Source organism: Littorina saxatilis, linkage group LG7 (assembly GCF_037325665.1).
Source record: "Littorina saxatilis isolate snail1 linkage group LG7, US_GU_Lsax_2.0, whole genome shotgun sequence".
In the NCBI taxonomy this organism is placed as follows: domain Eukaryota; kingdom Metazoa; phylum Mollusca; class Gastropoda; order Littorinimorpha; family Littorinidae; genus Littorina; species Littorina saxatilis.
This window is the reverse complement of record NC_090251.1, coordinates 57,268,406-57,289,186: the sequence shown is the minus strand read 5'-3', so window position 1 is coordinate 57,289,186 and position 20,781 is coordinate 57,268,406. Positions and strand designations below refer to the sequence as shown.

The 20,781-nt window shown below is 44.0% G+C and overlaps 1 protein-coding gene across 1 annotated transcript in view; it reads left to right on the top strand.

Annotated features, from left to right (window-relative positions):
* The window catches only part of LOC138971874 (atrial natriuretic peptide receptor 2-like), a 54,806-nt gene extending 34,304 nt beyond the window's left edge, over window positions 1–20,502 (top strand). Inside the window, exons 14-26 of the mRNA XM_070344712.1 lie at window positions 285–355; window positions 2,171–2,278; window positions 3,516–3,587; window positions 9,496–9,667; window positions 11,440–11,592; window positions 12,466–12,643; window positions 13,204–13,344; window positions 14,680–14,872; window positions 15,407–15,569; window positions 16,523–16,633; window positions 17,112–18,079; window positions 18,661–18,750; window positions 19,642–20,502. Coding sequence (XP_070200813.1) covers window positions 285–355; window positions 2,171–2,278; window positions 3,516–3,587; window positions 9,496–9,667; window positions 11,440–11,592; window positions 12,466–12,643; window positions 13,204–13,344; window positions 14,680–14,872; window positions 15,407–15,569; window positions 16,523–16,633; window positions 17,112–18,079; window positions 18,661–18,750; window positions 19,642–19,827 — 2,606 coding nt within the window. The 3' untranslated portion in view covers window positions 19,828–20,502. The remainder of the gene's footprint in view (window positions 1–284; window positions 356–2,170; window positions 2,279–3,515; window positions 3,588–9,495; window positions 9,668–11,439; window positions 11,593–12,465; window positions 12,644–13,203; window positions 13,345–14,679; window positions 14,873–15,406; window positions 15,570–16,522; window positions 16,634–17,111; window positions 18,080–18,660; window positions 18,751–19,641) is intronic.
* Window positions 20,503–20,781: the final 279 nt, after the last annotated feature.

Genomic DNA, 20,781 nt, shown 5'->3' with positions numbered 1-20,781 from the left:
CTCAATTTTGACAAGGTTTCATCTTCAGGTGAGGGAGCTGACTCAGGCACATGTGAAAACATTTAGGTACATTTATTTCTGCATATTGGCCTTCAGTCTCAGATCGTGTGTTAAGAAGCAAAAGATGATCGTTAAAGCTAACCACGACTGATAATAAACTGTCTGCTGGTGTGTGTTTCTCTTTTGTTTTTTTGTAGACTGGGATGTTTACCAAGTCACTGTAATTTGATTTTGTATTTCGCCTTGCTGTCTATTGCTGTCTATTGCTGTCTATTGCTGTGCAGGGTCCATTGTGTCCGTCAAGAGAGTGGCCAAGCTGAGTCTGAGCAAAGACCTCATCAGTCAGTTCAACCATGTGAGTCACTTCACGCAAGCTATGATTAAAAACCCGTTTCTATAACTGTTTACGTAGCTACGTGACATCTGCAGAAATGTACCTTTTGAGAAACTAAAAACAGAACTCCCAAACGATCACAGCATACTAGAGCAAATAACGTGTAGGTCAAAACACATGTGTAATACGGGGAACGTGTAGGTCAAAACACATGTGTAATACGGGGAACGTGCAGGTCAAAACACATGTGTAATACGGGGAACGTGTAGGTCAAAACACATGTGTAATACGGGGTCATATGGCGCTCCGTCCCGTGAGTAGAGTTGGGCTCGCCGCCTCACATTTGGCCGGGCTTTTTCTTGACAACCCTCCACTTGGTCATATACCCACAAATCAACAGTCTCATTGCTTGCTGTGGTGAGTTGAATTTTTGTGTGAATTACTTTTTTAAACCACTACTTTAATTCATGAAACAAATTCACATTGTTCACAGAGAACACTCATGCTGATGATTGTCGGTATGTAACAGTGGAGGGTAACAAGTGGAGGGTAACAAGTGGAGGGTAACAAGTGGAGGGTAACAAGTGGAGGGTAACAAGTGGAGGGTAACAAGTGGAGGGTAACAAGTAAAGGGTACCAAGTGTAGGGTCTTATCCCATGTATATGAAAGCCTAGATCTAAATCTTTGAGGAGCGAACGAGAAGAAGACTAGAGGAGCGAATACAATAGGTTAAGGCGCTTCTGTATTCGTGTGTATCTCTGTCAACTGATATCCTATACTGGTTTGCTTGGTTTATTGTCTGTACCTTGTTTTGGTTGTGTAGCTGCTGAACCTGAAGTGTCAGAACGTGACGCCGTGACGTGTGTATCTTGTTGTTAGTTGTGTAGCTCCTGGACCTGAAGTGTCAGAACGTGACGCCGTGACGTGTGTATCTTGTTGTTGGTTGTGTAGCTGCTGAACCTGAAGTGTCAGAACGTGACGCCGTGACGTGTGTATCTTGTTGTTGGTTGTGTAGTTGCTGGACCTGAACTGTCAGAACGTGACGCCGTGACGTGTGTATCTTGTTGTTGGTTGTGTAGTTGCTGGACCTGAAGTGTCAGAACGTGACGCCGTGACGTGTGTATCTTGTTGTTGGTTGTGTAGTTGCTGGACCTGAACTGTCAGAACGTGACGCCGTGACGTGTGTATCTTGTTGTTGGTTGTGTAGTTGCTGGTCCTGAAGTGTCAGAACGTGACGCCGTGACGTGTGTATCTTGTTGGTTGTGTAGTTGCTGGACCTGAAGTGTCAGAACGTGACGCCGTGACGTGTGTATCTTGTTGTTGGTTGTGTAGTTGCTGGACCTCAAATGTCAGAACGTGACGCCGTGACGTGTGTATCTTGTTGTTAGTTGTGTAGCTCCTGGACCTGAAGTGTCAGAACGTGACGCCGTGACGTGTGTATCTTGTTGTTGGTTGTGTAGTTGCTGAACCTGAAGTGTCAGAACGTGACGCCGTGACGTGTGTATCTTGTTGTTAGTTGTGTAGTTGCTGGACCTGAAGTGTCAGAACGTGACGCCGTGACGTGTGTATCTTGTTGGTTGTGTAGTTGCTGGACCTGAAGTGTCAGAACGTGACGCCGTGACGTGTGTATCTTGTTGGTTGTGTAGCTGCTGAACCTGAAGTGTCAGAACGTGACGCCGTGACGTGTGTATCTTGTTGGTTGTGTAGTTGCTGGACCTGAAGTGTCAGAACGTGACGCCGTGACGTGTGTATCTTGTTGTTAGTTGTGTACTTGCTGGACCTGAAGTGTCAGAACGTGACGCCGTGACGTTTGTATCTTGTTGTTGGTTGTGTAGTTGCTGGACCTCAAATGTCAGAACGTGACGCCGTTCCTGGGCTGCATCATGGACAATGATCGGCACTACATGCTACTGTGGGAGTACTGTGCCAAGGGCAGTCTGCAGGTACTGTTATACAATTGATTCACACATTCTTTATCATTTCCTGATTGCAAAAACATATAGATATGTAATGAAGCTTCCAGAAACGAAAATTCGTTATCGTCTTGTGTCGTCTTTGTATCGGTGAGTACAGTAATCCTTTGTTTTTTAACTTTAGATATGTAATGTTTGAATAAAAGAAACAAGCCCAGAAACGTTAAAAAAAAGACATACAGGGCGCTTTTTTTTATCAAGCTCTGTACGCTACTGCGCTATACTGGCTTGTCACTTCAAGCGAATGCGGGCCGCTTCGTTTAGCACGTGAGTGTCAGCTTTTTTTCAGTCTCAGTCGCGGATTATCTCCTTTTGTCTTGAAATTCAATGCGTTCAGTATGATTCTGGTAATTTGACAGATTGGCTAAAAGTATTAATTTCGCTTCACGCGACTTGTTTTTGTTCCCTCCATTTTGCGACCGATTTTTCTAAACATTTTGAAGCTTGCAATTGGGAGCCGGAGGTTTTGCTGTAGTGCAAATCGCGACCCCTGCAATCTTTAAAATGTAAAATTCACTTTGTTTTATGGACGATCATTGCTCCTGTGTCTCATGTTCGAAATAGGGTGTTTACAAGATCTGAAATATGCATCATAAGTATGTTTCTTATTGATATCTTGGAGATGTATTCCTGCTTGCTGTCTGTTGGATGCATCTTGTGTTTTAAATAATCACAATTTAAATATTGCCGAAAGTCAAAACCATTTAAAACTGTTTTTCTTGCACATTAACAATAACAACCACTTAGTCTTTATTGTCCTTTAGAAATAATACATTAAAAACACTATTCTACACTGAATGTGACAACACGTTAATATTATACTGTATGCATTTCACACTTTGGAATATTGTTAATATGTGTCTCCCACTGACAGTTTTACCTCCGGGTGTCATATGCTGTCAGTACAAATAACTAAGAGTGGAGATTTTTCCGATCTCCCAGGTCAACTTATGTACAGACCTGCTAGTGGCAAGCACAAGACCAAGTGCGCACGGAAAAGATCATGTAATCCATGTCGGAGTTCGGTGGGTTATGGAAACACGAAAATACCCAGCATGCCTACCTAACGAAAGTGGAGTGAAGCTGACTATGCTCTCAGAGTATAGTGTGGGGAACCCAAATGGGCAAACAAGCTCACACGTCACCAGAATTTCTGGAACGCTGAAGAAGAAGAAGAAGTACAAATAACTACATTCTTTTTTTTCAGGATATCATCTTCAATACCAACATAAAGTTGGACAAGCTGTTCAAGTTCGCCTTGTGTCAGGATGTGGCCAAGGTAATAATAATAATAATAATTGTCAGTAAGTACTGGTGTCACATGACTCATGTGAACCAGTTGATTGGCTAATGGCGATGCGCTAAAACTGTTAGCGCACTCTTGGAGTGCGCTAACTTTTCTACAGAGCGTATTCTTCCGCCCTTTGCCTAAGCGAGACTGTGCTCTCATCCTCAGAATTAATTAATGACATGTAGCTTATATTCTCCACAATACCAAATGACCATAAATTCCCTGCTTCTCAATTAAAGCAGAAGTGGGTTTTTTCTGACAGATTGCATGTGCCTGTGCCAGTGCCAGTGATCTAAAAATAGAAGCCGCTGTGTTTCATCTAATTTTCGCCGACTTGCATAGATTCTTCTCATATGCCGTGTTAGTGGCATGTAGCTTATCATCCACATTACCAAATGATGAGTTAGTATACAATTCCCAGCGGCTAACAGAAAACACAAGTGTTATTCCGATAACGTACCAGCTAGCCTAGCAGTAGCAGACGACATTAACCCCGCTCAGCAAATTAACTTGTTGGGCAAATGTGAACGAAAAAACGATGGGGATATAATACGTGTAGGGTTCAGAGCATTCTTACCGTTCATATTTAGTACCAGACTCCCCGATGAGTGAAGATACCACACGAGAAACATGCCACATTTATTTTGAAAATGTTGTACTTTCCGTCGACCGTGGCAAGGGGCAAAACTCTGCACAGTCAATCTGTCGAAGGTCGATGAAGGTTTCGAATCGCAAATAACTATGAGCACAGTCCTTTCTCCGAGTTTAAATGAGGTCTCTATGAAAGATCATCACTTTTTAGCTTAACGCTACACTGGAATTTACCAACAGAAATTAAAACAAGAGTTTGCGTGTGACGAAAGCACGACACACTTGAGACAGTCCACACAAAAGTAGATCCAGTGACACAAACCTGACCACACAGTTACGCCTATCCAAATGCGCGTTGCAAAATGTGCGTTTTGAATCTTCTTTTTTCTCTGGCGGTACTGACAATATCGTTATTGAAACAATCCCAGTGCACTAAGGGATTTATAGAGCAAATCTCGAAAATAATTATTGAACTCAGCGCTATGCGCTTCGTTCAATAATGAATTTTCTCGATTTGCTCTATAAATCCCTTAGTGCACTGGGATGTCTCAATAACTTAAATAATAATAATTGTCAGTAAGTACTGGTGTCACATGACTGATGTGAACCAGTTGATTGGCTAATGGCGATGCGCTAAAACTGTTAGCGCACTCTTGGAGTGCGCTAACTTTTCCACAGAGCGTATTCTTGCGCCCTTTGCCTAAGCAAGACTGTGCTCTCATCCTCAGAATTAATTAATGACATGTAGCTTATATTCTCCACAATACCAAATGACCATAAATTCCCTGCTTCTCAATTAAAGCAGAAGTGGTTTTTTTTCTGACAGATTGCATGTGCCTGTGCCAGTGCCAGTGATCTAAAAAATAGAAGCCGCTGTGTTTCATCTAATTTTCGCCGACTTGCATAGATTCTTCTCATATGCCGTGTTAGTGGCATGTAGCTTATCATCCACATTACCAAATGATGAGTTAGTATACAATTCCCAGCGGCTAACAGAAAACACAAGTGTTATTCCGATAACGTACCAGCTAGACCAGTTTGGAAGACTGACTCGATCGACTCTGTAGCAGACAACACAGAAATACGACTACATCAGTTCAGTAAATGAATGGTTTCAGAATTATTATTTCAAAGCAAGAACAATCGTAATCGAAAACGTGTAAGGTTCAGAACGTTCTTACCATATATAAGATTTATTAGCAGCCTGCCTCATGCGTACAGATTCAGTGCAGACTGCAGTCGTTCCATTGCCCAGGTTGGCAGGTAGCCTAGCAGACGACATTAACCCCGCTCAGCAAATTAACATGTTGGGCAAATGTGAACGAAAAAACGATGGGGATATAATACGTGTAGGGTTCAGAGCATTCTTACCGTTCATGTTTAGTATCAGACTCCCCGATGAGCGAAGATAGAACACGAGAAATGTGCCACATTTGTTTTGAAAATGTGCGAACCGTCGAGTCCCGCTTTGAGTCAATTCAAGGGGAGTCACTCCGCATAGTCAATCCGTCGAAGCTCGACTGGAGGTTTCGAATCGCAAATAATGAAGAGCCTTTCTCCGAGTTCAAATGAGGTCTCTCTGAAAGATCATCACTGTTCAGATTAACGCTACACTGGAATTTACCAACAGAAATTAAAATGCGTGTGACGAAAGCACGACACACTTGAGACACCCCACACAAAAGTAGATCTTTACTGTGCACGACCTGACCACACAGTTATGCCTATTCAAATGCGCATTGCAAAATGTGCGTTTGGAATCTTCTTTTTTCTATGGCGGTACTGACAATATCGTTATTGAAACAATCCCAGTGCACTAAGGGATTTATAGAGCAAATCTCGAAAATAATTATTGAACTCAGCGCTATGCGCTTCGTTCAATAATGAATTTTCTCGATTTGCTCTATAAATCCCTTAGTGCACTGGGATGTCTCAATAACTTAAATAATAATAATAATAATAATAATAATAATAATAATAATAATAATAATAATAATTGTCAGTAAGTACTGGTGTCACATGACTGATGTGAACCAGTTGATTGGCTAATGGCGATGCGCTAAAACTGTTAGCGCACTCTTGGAGTGCGCTAACTTTTCCACAGAGCGTATTCTTCCGCCCTTTGCCTAAGCGAGACTGTGCTCTCATCCTCAGAATTAATTAATGACATGTAGCTTATATTCTCCACAATACCAAATGACCATAAATTCCCTGCTTCTCAATTAAAGCAGAAGTGGGTTTTTTTCTGACAGATTGCATGTGCCTGTGCCAGTGCCAGTGATCTAAAAATAGAAGCCGCTGTGTTTCATCTAATTTTCGCCGACTTGCATAGATTCTTCTCATATGCCGTGTTAGTGGCATGTAGCTTATCATCCACATTACCAAATGATGAGTTAGTATACAATTCCCAGCGGCTAACAGAAAACACAAGTGTTATTCCGATAACGTACCAGCTAGACCAGTTTGGAAGACTGACTCGATCGACTCTGTAGCAGACTACACAGAAATACGACTACATCAGTTCAGTAAATGAATGGTTTCCGAATTATTATTTCAAGGCAAGAACAATCGTAATCGAAAACGTGTAGGGTTCAGAACGTTCTTACCATATATAAGACTTATTACCAGCCTGCCTCATGCGTGCAGACTCAGTGCAACGTGACGAGCAATTTTTGTTTTTGAAATGAGACTCAGTGCAGTGGTTCGATTGCCATAGCCTAGCAGTAGCAGACGACATAAATCCCACTCAGCAAATTAACATGTTGGGCAAATGTGAACGATAAAACGATGGGAATATAATACGTGTAGGGTTCAGAGCATTCTTACCGTTCATATTTAGTACCAGACTCCCCGATGAGTGAAGATACCACACGAGAAACATGCCACATTTATTTTGAAAATGTGCTTACCGTCGACCTTGGCAAGGGGCAAAACTCTGCACAGTCAACCTGTCGAAGCTCGATGAAGGTTTCGAATCGCAAATAACTAAGAGCACAGTCCTTTCTCCGAGTTTAAATGAGGTCTCTATGAAAGATCATCACTTTTTAGCTTAACGCTACACTGGACTTTACCAACAGAAATTAAAACAAGAGTTTGCGTGTGACGAAAGCACGACACACTTGAGACAGCCCACACAAAAGTAGATCCAGTGACACAAACCTGACCACACAGTTACGCCTATCCAAATGCGCGTTGCAAAATGTGCGTTTTGAATCTTCTTTTTTCTCTGGCGGTACTGACAATATCGTTATTGAAACAATCCCAGTGCACTAAGGGATTTATAGAGCAAATCTCGAAAATAATTATTGAACTCAGCGCTATGCGCTTCGTTCAATAATGAATTTTCTCGATTTTCTCTATAAATCCCTTAGTGCACTGGGATGTCTCAATAACTTAAATAATAAATGAGCATTTATATAGCGCAACATCATAACTTTACAATTAGGCTCTTTGCGCTTGACACATTTAACATTAAAAAACAGTTATACAAGCATTTACATCTACATTCATAGCCAACAACGCTTAATTAAAAGCATACACCATCAAACATACATTAGAAAAAATTCTTCCACTAACTAAGTAATAAAAACATGAATAAAATAGGTAGTGAAAACAAGGAAATACCAGCTGAATACCCTTAATCAAACTGAACATGTTATCAACAATACTGAAAACAGCCCTAGATGTTTATATACATTATCACATTATCACTAAAACAACAAATACACTACATGTAGCCTACTGATGGACTGAGAAAACAGAATCAGGGGTTGTATTTCTTGAAGAGGTGCGTTTTAAGTGCTCGTTTGAATGCTTGGGGGGACTGAGAGTGGCGGATGTGAAAGGGGAGATAATTCCATTGTGTGGGTGCGCCGAAAGTGAAAGTGCGTTGTCCGTATGTTTTGGTTTTGGTGTGTGGAATGGTAAGGATGCGACAGTCAGAAGAAGCACGGAGTTGTCTTGCTGGAGAATAGACGGTGAGGAGTTCAGAGAAGTAAGCAGGAGACGAGCCAGAAAAGAAGTTAAAGCAGAGGGTGGACAGTTTGTAGTCAATGCGGGCTTGAATAGGTAACCAGTGCAGTGTGCGAAGAAGTGGTGTTGCGTGATCTCGTTTTCGTGCTTTGAGAATGAGGCGTGCTGCCGAGTTTTGGACTTTTTGTAGTTTATGCAGGAGGTACAGAGGACAGCCAGAGAGAAGAGAGTTGCAGTAGTCAAGTTTAGAAAGAACAAAGGCACAGACAAGAGTGTTAGTTGTTTGAGAGGAGAGTGTGTGGCGAATGGTGCTGATCTTACGAAGCTCAAAATAAGCTGCTCTACAGACTAAAGATACATGTTTGTTAAGGGTTAATGTCAGATGAAAGGGTGAATCCAAGGTGTCTAGCTGATGGTGAGAAAAGAATGTCGGTGTTGCCTACTTGAACAGAAACAAGCTGGGGAGAGGGAAATGTAGTGTTCTTCTTTTTGGTACGCATTACTTCTTCATATGCTGTGTGAAATCACCCCATGGTAATTCCGAAACATGTATAGCTAGAGAGTTATAAAATAAGATTTCAATCACTGTGACTGTTGCTCTACCGAAAAGCCAAGTTTGTCGGCGGGGGTGGGAATACAGGCACCACCCACCTTCTGTAAATGACATCTATCTTATGCTGACAATGAATCGGACCCTATCTAGTAGACTAGACAAAGCAAAGCAAAAGGTTTGTTGAACCTGATGTGAGAGTGTTGCGAGAGAACCTGTCAGCTGTTAATATTCATGAGGTCAAATGTGTGATTGACTGCGATTGGCTGCATGCGGTCATGTGCTTAAGGTCACACCAGCCTTGGTTCAATCCCGTCCCCGTTGGTTGTTCTGTCTAGAGTTGCGTAGTCAGTTCGAATTTTATTTTTGTTGAAATAAAATGTATGGTAATAAAACCGTTATTTCTCAAATGCTGACTAACTGAATGTGAAAAAGAGTCATCGAGAAGCCGTAATGGTTTGTATATACTACTTACCCGCATGAACCCTTGCCTTCCCCATCCCGTCTTTTGCACACAAAACCAAAGGTATAAGCATTGCAAGGCAGTGCACGCACTTGTAAGGGGTACGTCGCTTTGTCGTGGATTGAGAAAGGCAACAAAAACGAAAGATGGGAACATGGGCATTTTCCCCATAACGCTGTCCACGAAAGTTGAGATTTGCAACATCTCGTTCACCAAAACACCAAAAGGTTATGAAGCTATCTTTGTCTGTTTGAAAGTACTCCCAGTACCTGGCTAGCTGACGACTTTACCTTCGTAAACAACTTTCTCTGCTTCCTAAGGGCCTGGATTTTCTGCACAAGCATTACGTGGGTTACCATGGCAACCTGAAGTCGTCTAACTGCGTGGTGGACTCTCGATGGACGTGCAAGCTGACGGACTTTGGAGTCCACGAGCTGAGGCAGCTGACCAAGGCCAAGCTGGTGGAGGAAGGGTCCAGCGCTCTGTATGAGAGTGAGTTCTACAATGTATCTAGGGGGTCCTTAACGTCCTCACAGGAAATTTTCCTTTTAGGGACATGAGTTGATGATACGCTAATTAAAAATAAAAAGGAGGGAAAGAAAAGGGCAAGACCAAGCAATCCCGACCGTGATAGGACCCCGGCCCCGCTCTCCGTGAATAAGGGAGGGGGGTGGGGCAATAAGAAATATACATTAAGATCCTTGTAAGAGGAATATTAATAATTTTTCTTTTATATGCGTTGACTTCCTAGGGGAAGGACCATTAAAAACGTGGATTTTAATTCAATTTTAGTTTCGTTAATAAAAAAAGATAAAACTCAGGACCACCTGTTAAAAGGTTTAAAAGTGACAACATTGTGAGAAAAATATAAAGAACATGCGCAAACACGTAATACTGATCTTCTATAGGGTAGTAACATTTGGACACATCATTTCATTTACGCACGCATGAGTTGCTATACGGCATTTACTCATTATAAATAGGATAAAAAGATAGGATTAAGAGATCTATCTGCATTGTCCGTCGACCTCCCCGCCACTACAATAGTCGCAGGGGAGGCGACGGCACATTAGCAGTATTAACTGAGAGAGAAAACAGCTATCCTCTCGTTTATATAATCATGTTTTTAAGTTTATCGTGTAATCCGGAAACAGGAGTTTAAAACCATCAGGAGGAGAGAAAAAGAAAAAAAAAAAAGTGAGTTCTACGATTGTTGAACTCCACTTTATACCTTATTTTTATTGTTGGCCAAATGGTGTTTGGTGACAACACTTTATACCTTATTTTTATTGTTGGCCAAATGGTGTTTGGTGACAACACTTTATACCTTATTTCTATTGTTGGCCAAATGGTGTTTGGTGACAACACTTTATACCTTATTTCTATTGTTGGCCAAATGGTGTTTGGTGACAACACTTTATACTTTATTTCTATTGTTGGTCTAATGGTGTTTGGTGACAACACTTTATACCTTATTTCTATTGTTGGCCAAATGGTGTTTGGTGACAACACTTTATACCTTATTTCTATTGTTGGCCTAATGGTGTTTGGTGACAACACTTTATACCTTATTTCTATTGTTGGCCAAATGGTGTTTGGTGACAACACTTTATACCTTATTTCTATTGTTGGCCAAATAGTGTTTGGTGACAACACTTTGTACCTTATTTCTATTGTTTGCCTAATGGTGTTTGGTGACAACACTTTATACCTTATTTCTATTGTTGGCCAAATGGTGGTTGGTGACAACACTTTATACCTTATTTATATTGTTGGCCTAATGGTGTTTGGTGACAACATTTTATACCTTATTTCTATTGTTGGCCTAATGGTGTTTGGTGACAACACTTTATACCTTATTTCTATTGTTGGCCAAATGGTGTTTGGTGACAACACTTTATACCTTATTTCAAGAACGGTGGTCAGCCAATGATATAATTCTCTAAGCTATGTTTATTATCTGTGTCATGAGTGTGTGTGTCTCTCTCCATTTCAAAGACGTTTTAACCTGCGTGTCGTGTTTGTGAGACCTGTGGACGGCGCCCGAGGTGCTGCGAGGCCAGGTGTTCCTGGACCACACCTACACACTCACACACACACATACCTACACACACACACACACATACACACACACACACACACACACACACACACACACACACACACACACACACACACACACACACACACACACACACACACACACACACGATGAAATGCAATGTATACAGGGACTATAAAACAACTACCCCTACTGTGCTTAGGAGACCTGTGGACGGCCCCCGAGGTGCTGCGCGGCGAGGTGTTCCTGGACCAGGACAAGCGCCAGGCGGACGTGTTCTCTCTGGGCGTCGTCATGAAGGAGGTCTTCACACGCACCGGGCCATACTCAGAGTTCACCGGGGTCACTGCTAAAGGTACCAGGCTTGTATATTAATGTTTTACACTTTGTCAAGGACATCGGTGTCGGGGGTATAAATAAAAAAAACAAGAGGCGAAGCCTTCAAGGCTCACGTAAGAAATCGACAAACAGTAACACAAACTCAATCACTCCGTCACACATACACACACACACACAGTAAGCATTGGTGACACTGTGCAAGAAAGAGAGACACTAGATCTAGATCTGTCTGTCTGCATGTAGCCTACTTACAGACACGACTGCCAAATAGTCTCGGCCCGCTCAAAATAACAATGACCGAGACATTCCTTCGCGTGACGTCTAACCCTCTTACGCCATAATGTGACGTCTTCAAATGACGAAATGTTAAAGTTTCTACCACAGACATACACACGCACGCACGCACATACGCACATACGCACGCACGCACAGACAGACAAAGTTACGATCGCATAGGCTACACTTCGTGAGCCAATAAAACCACAGGTATAGTTGGTTGTTGGTTTTTAAAGTACCTTAAAAAACGTGTATGCATCCACTGCCTTCATAGCAGGTAACAGGTTTCTTTTTAATGCGTCAGTAGGCTTACGGTACTTGACCAACCACTGATACGTGTCTGAAAGTTAATGGACAACCAAACACTCCCTTTTTTTCCTCTCTAGATTTCACGGTTGCTTTAGGACAGCAAACTCAGGTTGTTGTGTTGCTGTTTTTGTGATCATTTGATGTTGTTGTTGTTGTTGTTGTTGTTGTTGTTGTTGTCGTTGTCGTTGTTGTTGTTGTTGTTGGATCGAGAAGATGAAACACCGAAAGATCTGCATTTTTTTGCCGTAAAAACATCAAGAATTTGTTTTAAAAAACACATCTGACAGTGTGTGTCTTATTCCAGAAATCATCGAGAAGGTCAAGTATCCGAACTGTGGCGTGTTTCGTCCCACAATTCCCAGCGACCTTCACCTTGAGGTAGAGCTGACGTCACTGATCTTTGAGTGCTGGGCGGAAGACGCCAGCCTCCGTCCCCTGCCTGGTCGGGTGCTGAAGTCACTCAACCGGATCAACCCCAACAAGTAAATAATCTGGTTTTGCTCTTGTCGTGTCTCGGACCCCGTAACTATTTTGATTTGAATCGTCTTTTTTTGCGATTTTCTTTTATGTCTTGTGGTCACATCTCGTGTTGTCTCGTGATGTCTTGCCGACTCTCTTCTGATGTTTGCTGGGATTGACGTGTATATTACACGTTCAATACACCAATATCGTGTGCTATGCATGGTGTTGGATGACTTTAGAAGTTTACTTAACTCTTCTCCAACGTTCAAGGGACACAGTTCACGCTATTTCCGGTCATGAAAAAGGCACACCCGCCTGTGTAAATCAAAAGGAGAAAATTCAGTTCAAAAAAAAAGTCACCGACCTACCGACCCTGTTTGTAAACGCCTCTTCACCGGAAACAAATCTTTTTTTGCCTCACCTTTTACCTTTATACCTTGTGAAAATTAAAAAAGAAACTTTACACAAAAAACACACAAAAAACGACTGACCGACCTTGCTTTTTGGGGGGCCTTTTCATCGGAAACAAACCTGTTATTTTTTTTGTTTGCCTAACCGTTACCTGTGTACCTGTCTGTAGACACAACACGGTGATCGACAACATGCTGGCCATGCTGGAGAAGTACGCCAACCACCTGGAGGAGCTGGTGGCGGAGAGGACATCAGAGCTGGACGCCGAGAAGAAGAAGACCGAGAAACTTCTCTACCGCATGTTACCCCAGTAAGAGTTAACTTCTCCTTTCTGTGTGTGCGTGTGTGTGTGTGTGTGTGTGTGTGTGTGTGTGTGTGTGTGTGTGTGTGTGTGTTCCAAAGAGAAACTTCTCTACAGCATGTTGCCCCAGTAAGAGTTCTCTTCTCCATTCTGTGTGTGTGTGTGTGTGTGTGTGTGTGTGTGTGTGTGTGTGTGTGTGTGTGAGTGTGTTTGTGTCTGTGTGTGTCTCTGTGTGTGTGCGTCTGTGTGTGTGTGTGTGTGTGGGGGGGGGGGGGGACTTCTCTACCGCATGTTGCCCCAGTAAAATTTCTCTATACATGTTCTTGTCATTTGACTTGGGTGACTGAGGTTGTGGGTGTAGTTGTTTTCTGTGTGGTCATACCAGTACATAGTTCTTCTAGCAAAAGTAGCACACATGGTAAACGTTAGTGTTCGTATCTGTGTTCAAAACTTGACTAAATGTACAGAGCGTGAGAAGAAAGGAACAAGGACCAGCAATCCAACAATTGCAGTATTTCTCCCCCAAAATAAACCCACAATCTTCAAATTGTAATTTCCCCATTAATTGATTTTCTAATTTGTTTGCGTGTGTGTGTTATTGAGTGAGTGTGTGTCAGCAGTTCGTTGAGCACTCTGTATTTTTGTTGTGAGTGTATGATGTATTGAATATACTCAAGCCAAGCAACATTCCTGTGTATTGCCCGTGGTTGCAAGTATAATCCTGTGTATTGCCCGTGGTTGTAATATAATCCTGTGTATTGCCCGTGGTTGTAATATAATCCTGTGTATTGCCCGTGGTTGTAATATAATCCTGTGTATTGCCCGTGGTTGCAAGTATAATCCTGTGTATTGCCCGTGGTTGTAATATAATCCTGTGTCTTGCCCGTGGTTGTAATATAATCCTGTGTATTGCCCGTGGGTGTAATATAATCCTGTGTCTTGCCCGTGGGTGTAATATAATCCTGTGTCTTGCCCGTGGGTGTAATATAATCCTGTGTATTGCCCGTGGTTGTAATATAATCCTGTGTATTGCCCGTGGTTGTAATATAATCCTGTGTATTGCCCGTGGTTGTAATATAATCCTGTGTATTGCCCGTGGTTGTAATATAATCCTGTGTATTGCCCGTGGTTGTAATATAATCCTGTGTATTGCCCGTGGTTGTAATATAATCCTGTGTATTGCCCGGGGTAGTAATATAATCCTGTGTATTGCCCGGGGTAGTAATAGAATCCTGTGTATTGCCCGGGGTAGTAATATAATCCTGTGTCTTACATTTTCTAATCTTCTCAACAGTATATCTGTTTTTGTATTTTCACAATCTTCATTCGTGTTTTCCCCCTCAGGACTGTGGCCGAAGACCTGAAGCTGGGCAAGCCGGTCAAGGCCGAGCTGTTTGACGAGGTGACCATCTACTTCAGTGACATCGTGGGCTTCACCAAGATCTGCGCAGAGTCCACGCCCATCGAGGTCGTCAACCTCCTCAACAGCCTCTACACGCTCTTCGATGACATCATCACCGCTTATGACGTCTATAAGGTATGTCGGCTGAATGTGGTGACAGTGGTAGAAGTTTGGAATAATCGTGGAGCCTCATTCGTGTTATGTTTCGAGAGTGTTTTGGCTTTCTTTTTGAGTGCACCATGCCTTTGTATCAAAAGACTTCTTTTTATTTTAATTTTCTTAAGTTTTGACCAAATGTATTTAGGTAGATTTGGAATTGATACGATGATATATGTATATATATATATATATATATATATATATATATATGTGTGTGTGTGTGTGTGTGTGTGTGTGTGTGTGTGTGTGTGTGTGTGTGTGTGTGTGTGTGTGTGTGTGTGTGTGTGTGTGTGTGTGTGTGTGTTAGGGTGTAATCAGAACGATCTCCACAAGAATACTACAGAGATCTTCGTGAAACTGTACATGGGAATTCTTTCAGATAGTTTTCACGGACGTGTTTTCTTACTCTTGTTTTTTGAATAAATGGCTTTCATGGCGTCATATCCGACTTTAAAATATGAACCGGCACTGTGGCGACCTCTTTTTTTCCAATCAAATTCTGCTTGTTAGGTGGAAACAATCGGAGACGCTTACATGCTGGCGAGCGGCCTACCGAAGCGGAACGGCAACAACCACATCAGGGAGATAGCCGACGTGTCGCTAGACATCATGAGTTCTATCGATACCTTCTGCATCCCGCACCTCCCCGACAGGAAACTACACATCAGAATCGGTACGATCCGGTTCATTGAAGATTGTCAAAAACGGCCAGGATTGTGTGCTTGGTTTCATCAGTGTTTGTCCAGTGTGTGTATTCTCCATTTTGTTTGTTTGGTTTTTGTTTGTGTATTAGATGTAGTGTAATTTCCTCACTGGTGAGACTAATTACACCCCCGGTATAGGGGTGTGTATAGGTTTCGGTCGATGTGTTTGTTTGTTTGTGTGTTTGTGTGTTTGTGTTCGCATATAGATCTCAAGAATGAACGGACCGATCGTCACCAAACTTGGTGAACAGGTTCTATACATTCCTGAGACGGTCCTTACAAAAATTGGGACCAGTCAAACACACGGTTAGGGAGTTATTGGTGGATTAAGATTCTACAAGGACTTATAGAGGGACATATTAATGGTCAAAGGGAAATAACCTTCTCAGTTGGTGGCAGTGAGAATGGTTATTTCCCTTTGACCAACGGGGGTGTTTTTCCTACCTCGGAGGAATTTCTTGTTAATAATAGTTGTGGTATGTTTTGCTTTGTTTTTATTGTGCACTACTTTATGCATACGCTCAACCTTTGTGTAGTTGCAGACCAATGGAGGGATAAGTTTACACAAATGGTTGATTTTAATTTTGTTTATTCTGTCCCAAATGATTTGACGAAGCAGTATCCCTGACCCAACCGATTGTAAGTAAACTGCGGTTGAAACTGGTTCCTTCAGGACAAAAAGCACACGGCTGTTTAACTTGGTTTCCACGTGAAAAATTAATAATGGCAACATTGTGGATTACACTGTATATCCGTACTGGGTCGGTGGTGGCGGGGGTGGTGGGGCTGGCCTTGCCCAGGTACTGTCTGTTACACTGTATATCGTACTGTGCAGGTATCCACACGGGGTCGATGGTGGCGGGGGTGGTGGGGCTGGCCTTGCCCAGGCACTGACTGTTACACTGTATATCGTACTGTGCAGGTATCCACACGGGGTCGGTGGTCGCGGGGGTGGTGGGGCTGGCCATGCCCAGGTACTGTCTGTTCGGAGACGCCGTCAACACCGCCTCTAGGATGGAGTCCACCGGGCTGCGTAAGTCTCTCCCTTCACACATATATATCTACCACATTCACATTATACACATGAGACGTTATGCGAAACAGATAAGACTGCTAGCGTTCCAATTTCAACAACAACAACAACATCAACAACAACAACAACAACAACTACAACAGCAACAACAACAACAACAACGACAACAACAACAACAGTCTGTTTTGAAACGAGTATAGACAAAACGAAACGTCCAATAGAACGTCCACCATTTCAAGTTTAAGATTTGCGAACACAATGCACAACAGACAAGGAATACTGCTGGCTGATCATTTCTCTCTCAAGATGGCAGTGAACAAAGTGGCCACGATAAAAAGTTGTACGGACGTGAAGTGACTGTGTGTCTTTGTGTGTCGCACAGCCATAACGATCTTCATGTTCTGAGTGTGTGTCTATGTGTGTCGCACAGCCATAACGATCTTCATGTTCTGAGTGTGTGTCTATGTGTGTCTCACAGCCATGAAGATCCACCTGTCGCACCGTGCCTACGAGATGCTGCGCAAGTTCAGCGGCTACCACGTTGACCCGCGAGGGGAGATCACCGTCAAGGGCAAGGGATCCATGTTCACCTTCTTCCTGGTGGGCAAGGACGGCTTCCACAAGCACCTGCCCACCAACAGCGACTACAAGGAGCCCCCTCCCCTCCTCCGCAGACCCACCACCTCGCAGAGCTGCAACAACATCCCGCAGAGCGCCGCCAGCAGGGTCACCCCCAACGACCTCCAGCAGCAGCAGCAGCCGCAGGATGTCGATGAAGATTCCGAGGGTCGCAAGATGAGCGACACGTCAGGCCAGAGAGTGAGGAATACCTCCACGACGTCCGACATCTTCCCCGTCATCAACGTCTCCCAGAGGCGGGTCAGCGTGTGCTCCGTGCACCTGCCGCAGCCCGAGCTGAAGCGGAGCCTTAACGCCGTGGATGTCAAGAGTCTGAGGAAGACGTTCGAGGACCAGCCGAGCATCTGCGTCGTGTCAGGGGGTGAGGACGCTGCTGACGCGTCCGGGGATATGGACACTGTCCGGCGCAAGTTGGATTTGCTGTACAGTGCCGAGGGCGCGCTCACACCTGAAGATCCCGCCCCTGTGGAGTCGGCCCACGACTCGCCCTCCATGGCGGAGAAAGTCCGACACAAGCTCCACGTCTTGTTCAACCTCGACGACAGCTGCGACAAGCTCTCCAGGGCGGAAGAAGGTGTTGACTCTTTTCACGACGTATCCCCGACAGGAGGCAAGGCCGCCACCCTGAACAACAGCGTGGAGACTGAGAGGAAGCGGGACAACGGCAGTCTGGAGCGGGAGAGACAACTGCTGCAGCACCAGCAGAACCAGCACCAGCAGCAGTTCCCAAGCAAGCTGGAGGAGCCTGAGCGGAGAACCGGTGCTGTGCATCACCTGGAACGACTCTTCATCAACCCCAAGACAGAGGTCAGTGCCGTCCTGCAATACATGACCGAGTGATTTGAATCAAGAACAGTCACATTATAAGAAAAAAAGAAAGAAAAAAAATTGGGGGGGGGGGGGGGGGATGACTATTTGTTTAAAAAAAACACCAAAAAACACCACAACTTTCTTTTGAAGTGTCTGACCTAGGTATATAAGCAGTCACGTGACTTGCAGCACGACTGACGAATCTCGTTTAAGACACTGTTAGTGCCTTACTGTCTTGTGTGTCTGACACTCTTTTTGTCTGCCTGTCTTCTCGCTTCTGTTTGTTGCGCATGACTGCATTGCTACCGCGTATAATTTGAAAGCTACAACGTACACACCTCCTTGTGTAAACAACCATGTTCCTCAACACAGACCTGCCCGGGCTGTACATGGGATAAGATCATCTCTCCGCTTAGTAGAAGCGTCCCGAATTTCTTTGAGAACATTCTCGAAGGACAAGAAGATATAGCAAAATATTCAATAAAGTTAACTAAACTCACTAACGAAGCGGCGGAGCATGCATGGTGACCTTGACCGTGACAACCTTGACCGTGGTAACCTTGACCGTTGTGTTGCAGGCACTGACCAACCTGGACATCACGGCCAACATCTTCACGCCTATCACGCAAGGCATCATGGGAATCAAGCGATCCGACTCGGACGCCCAGGTAGGATGTAAGTTAGTGTGTGTGTGTGTGTGTGTGTGTGTGTGTGTGTGTGTGTGTGTGTGTGTGTGTGTGTGTGTGTGTGTGTGTGGTAAGGGTGAATAAGTAGGTAAGTCAGTGTTCGTGTGACTTTGTGGGATTGTGAGTATGCGGGTGCGTTGAGAAAGATGTGAGTTCCCCTGTCTCTTTGTGCATACTTGTATCCTACAGCCGCACACAGAAAACTCATCCAGTGAATTTAAATCACAACGAGACAGAGATGCTGTTGTGCTACGTAGTAACACAACAACAACAAATCCTACAGCCGCACACAAAAACCTCATCCAGCAAAATCCAATCACAAAGAAACAGAGACACTGTCATGTTAAAACAACAACACAACATCCGACAGCCGCACACAGAAACTTCATCGAGCCATCGAGTCAGATATTATTTTGTTGTAACACAACAACACACAATCCGACAGCCGCACACAGAAACCTCATCGAGCCAACGAGTCAGATATTATTTTGTTGTAACACAACAACACACAATCCGACAGCCGCACACAGAAACCTCATCGAGCCAACGAGTCAGATATTATTTTGTTGTAACACAACAACACACAATCCGACAGCCGCACACAGAAACCTCATCGAGCCAACGAGTCAGATATTATTTTGTTGTAACACAACAACACAACATCCGACAGTCGCACACAGAAACCTCATCGAGCCAACGAGTCAGATATTATTTTGTTGTAACACAACAACACACAATCCGACAGCCGCACACAGAAACCTCATCGAGCCATCGAGTCAGATATTATTTTGTTGTAACACAACAACACACAATCCTACAGTCGCACACAGAAGACTCGTGCAGTACAACTGACCCGGCCTGACTGTGTTTCAGAGCCGCCTTGCCCACGCCCGGGCCATGACGCAGCTCTACAAGGAACCCAAGCAGGCCAACACGGAGCACAGGAACTCGCCGCAGAACTCGCGACCCTCCTCCCCCAAACCGGACGTGGCCATTCTCAAGGAGCAGATGTCCACTCGCCTCCATCAGCGGGGCATGGAGCTGACCACTTCCCTGTGAAGCTGCTTGCTGGACTACCACTGCTGGCTAGTTTGGACCACTCCCTGTGAGGCTGCTTGCTGGACTACCACTGCTGGCTGTTTTGGACCACTCCCTGTGAGGCTGCTTGCTGGACTACCACTGCTGGCTGGACTACCACTGCTTGCTGGACTACCACTGCTGGCTGTTTTGGACCACTCCCTGTGAGGCTGCTTGCTGGACTACCACTGCTGGCTAGTTTGGACCACTCCCCTTTGTGCACTCCCCAATCGGCAGACCATCCGTGTTGACTATTTTGGACCCCTCCTTTTTGACCAACCCCCTTTGAGTCCAATTGTTGGACCATCAGTAGTGGCTATTTTGGACCACTCCCCTTTGAAGTCACTTGCTCGACCATCCGTGCTGGCTAATTTTGACCAGGAGAGTGGACTTTTTGACTGCTAAATTCAGGGAGATGTCGTCGCAGTGATAAACGGTCGCTTCTTAGATCTAAACAACAGCGACTTACCGGTCTAAGGGCAGATCACTCCGGTAAAAATCACGTAAAGCTATTGAAGTGTGTGCTCGCGCCGTACAGCGGTGGGTATAGCGGGGTAAAGGTCAAGGCTGCAGTCCTCAATGAAGGAACGGATCCGGAACGCTACTGCTGACCCGTCTGTGTGGACAGAAGGAGAATAAACTCCCGTTGGATGCTTTTGTTGTTTTATGTTGTTGCTTTTACTGACGTCTGACCCACGTTTGCTTCACTGACCTTGTCAAGAAAGGTAACTCTAAATTTCTGTACATGTAGGTGAAACGGGATGAGTTTCACTGGCCTTTTCAAGAAAGGTGACTCTAAATTTCTGTACATGTAGGTGAAACGGGATGAGTTTCACTGGCCTTTTCAAGAAAGGTGACTCTAAATTTCTGTACATGTAGGTGAAACGAGATGAGTTTCACTGGCCTTTTCAAGAAAGGTAACTCTAAATCTCTGTA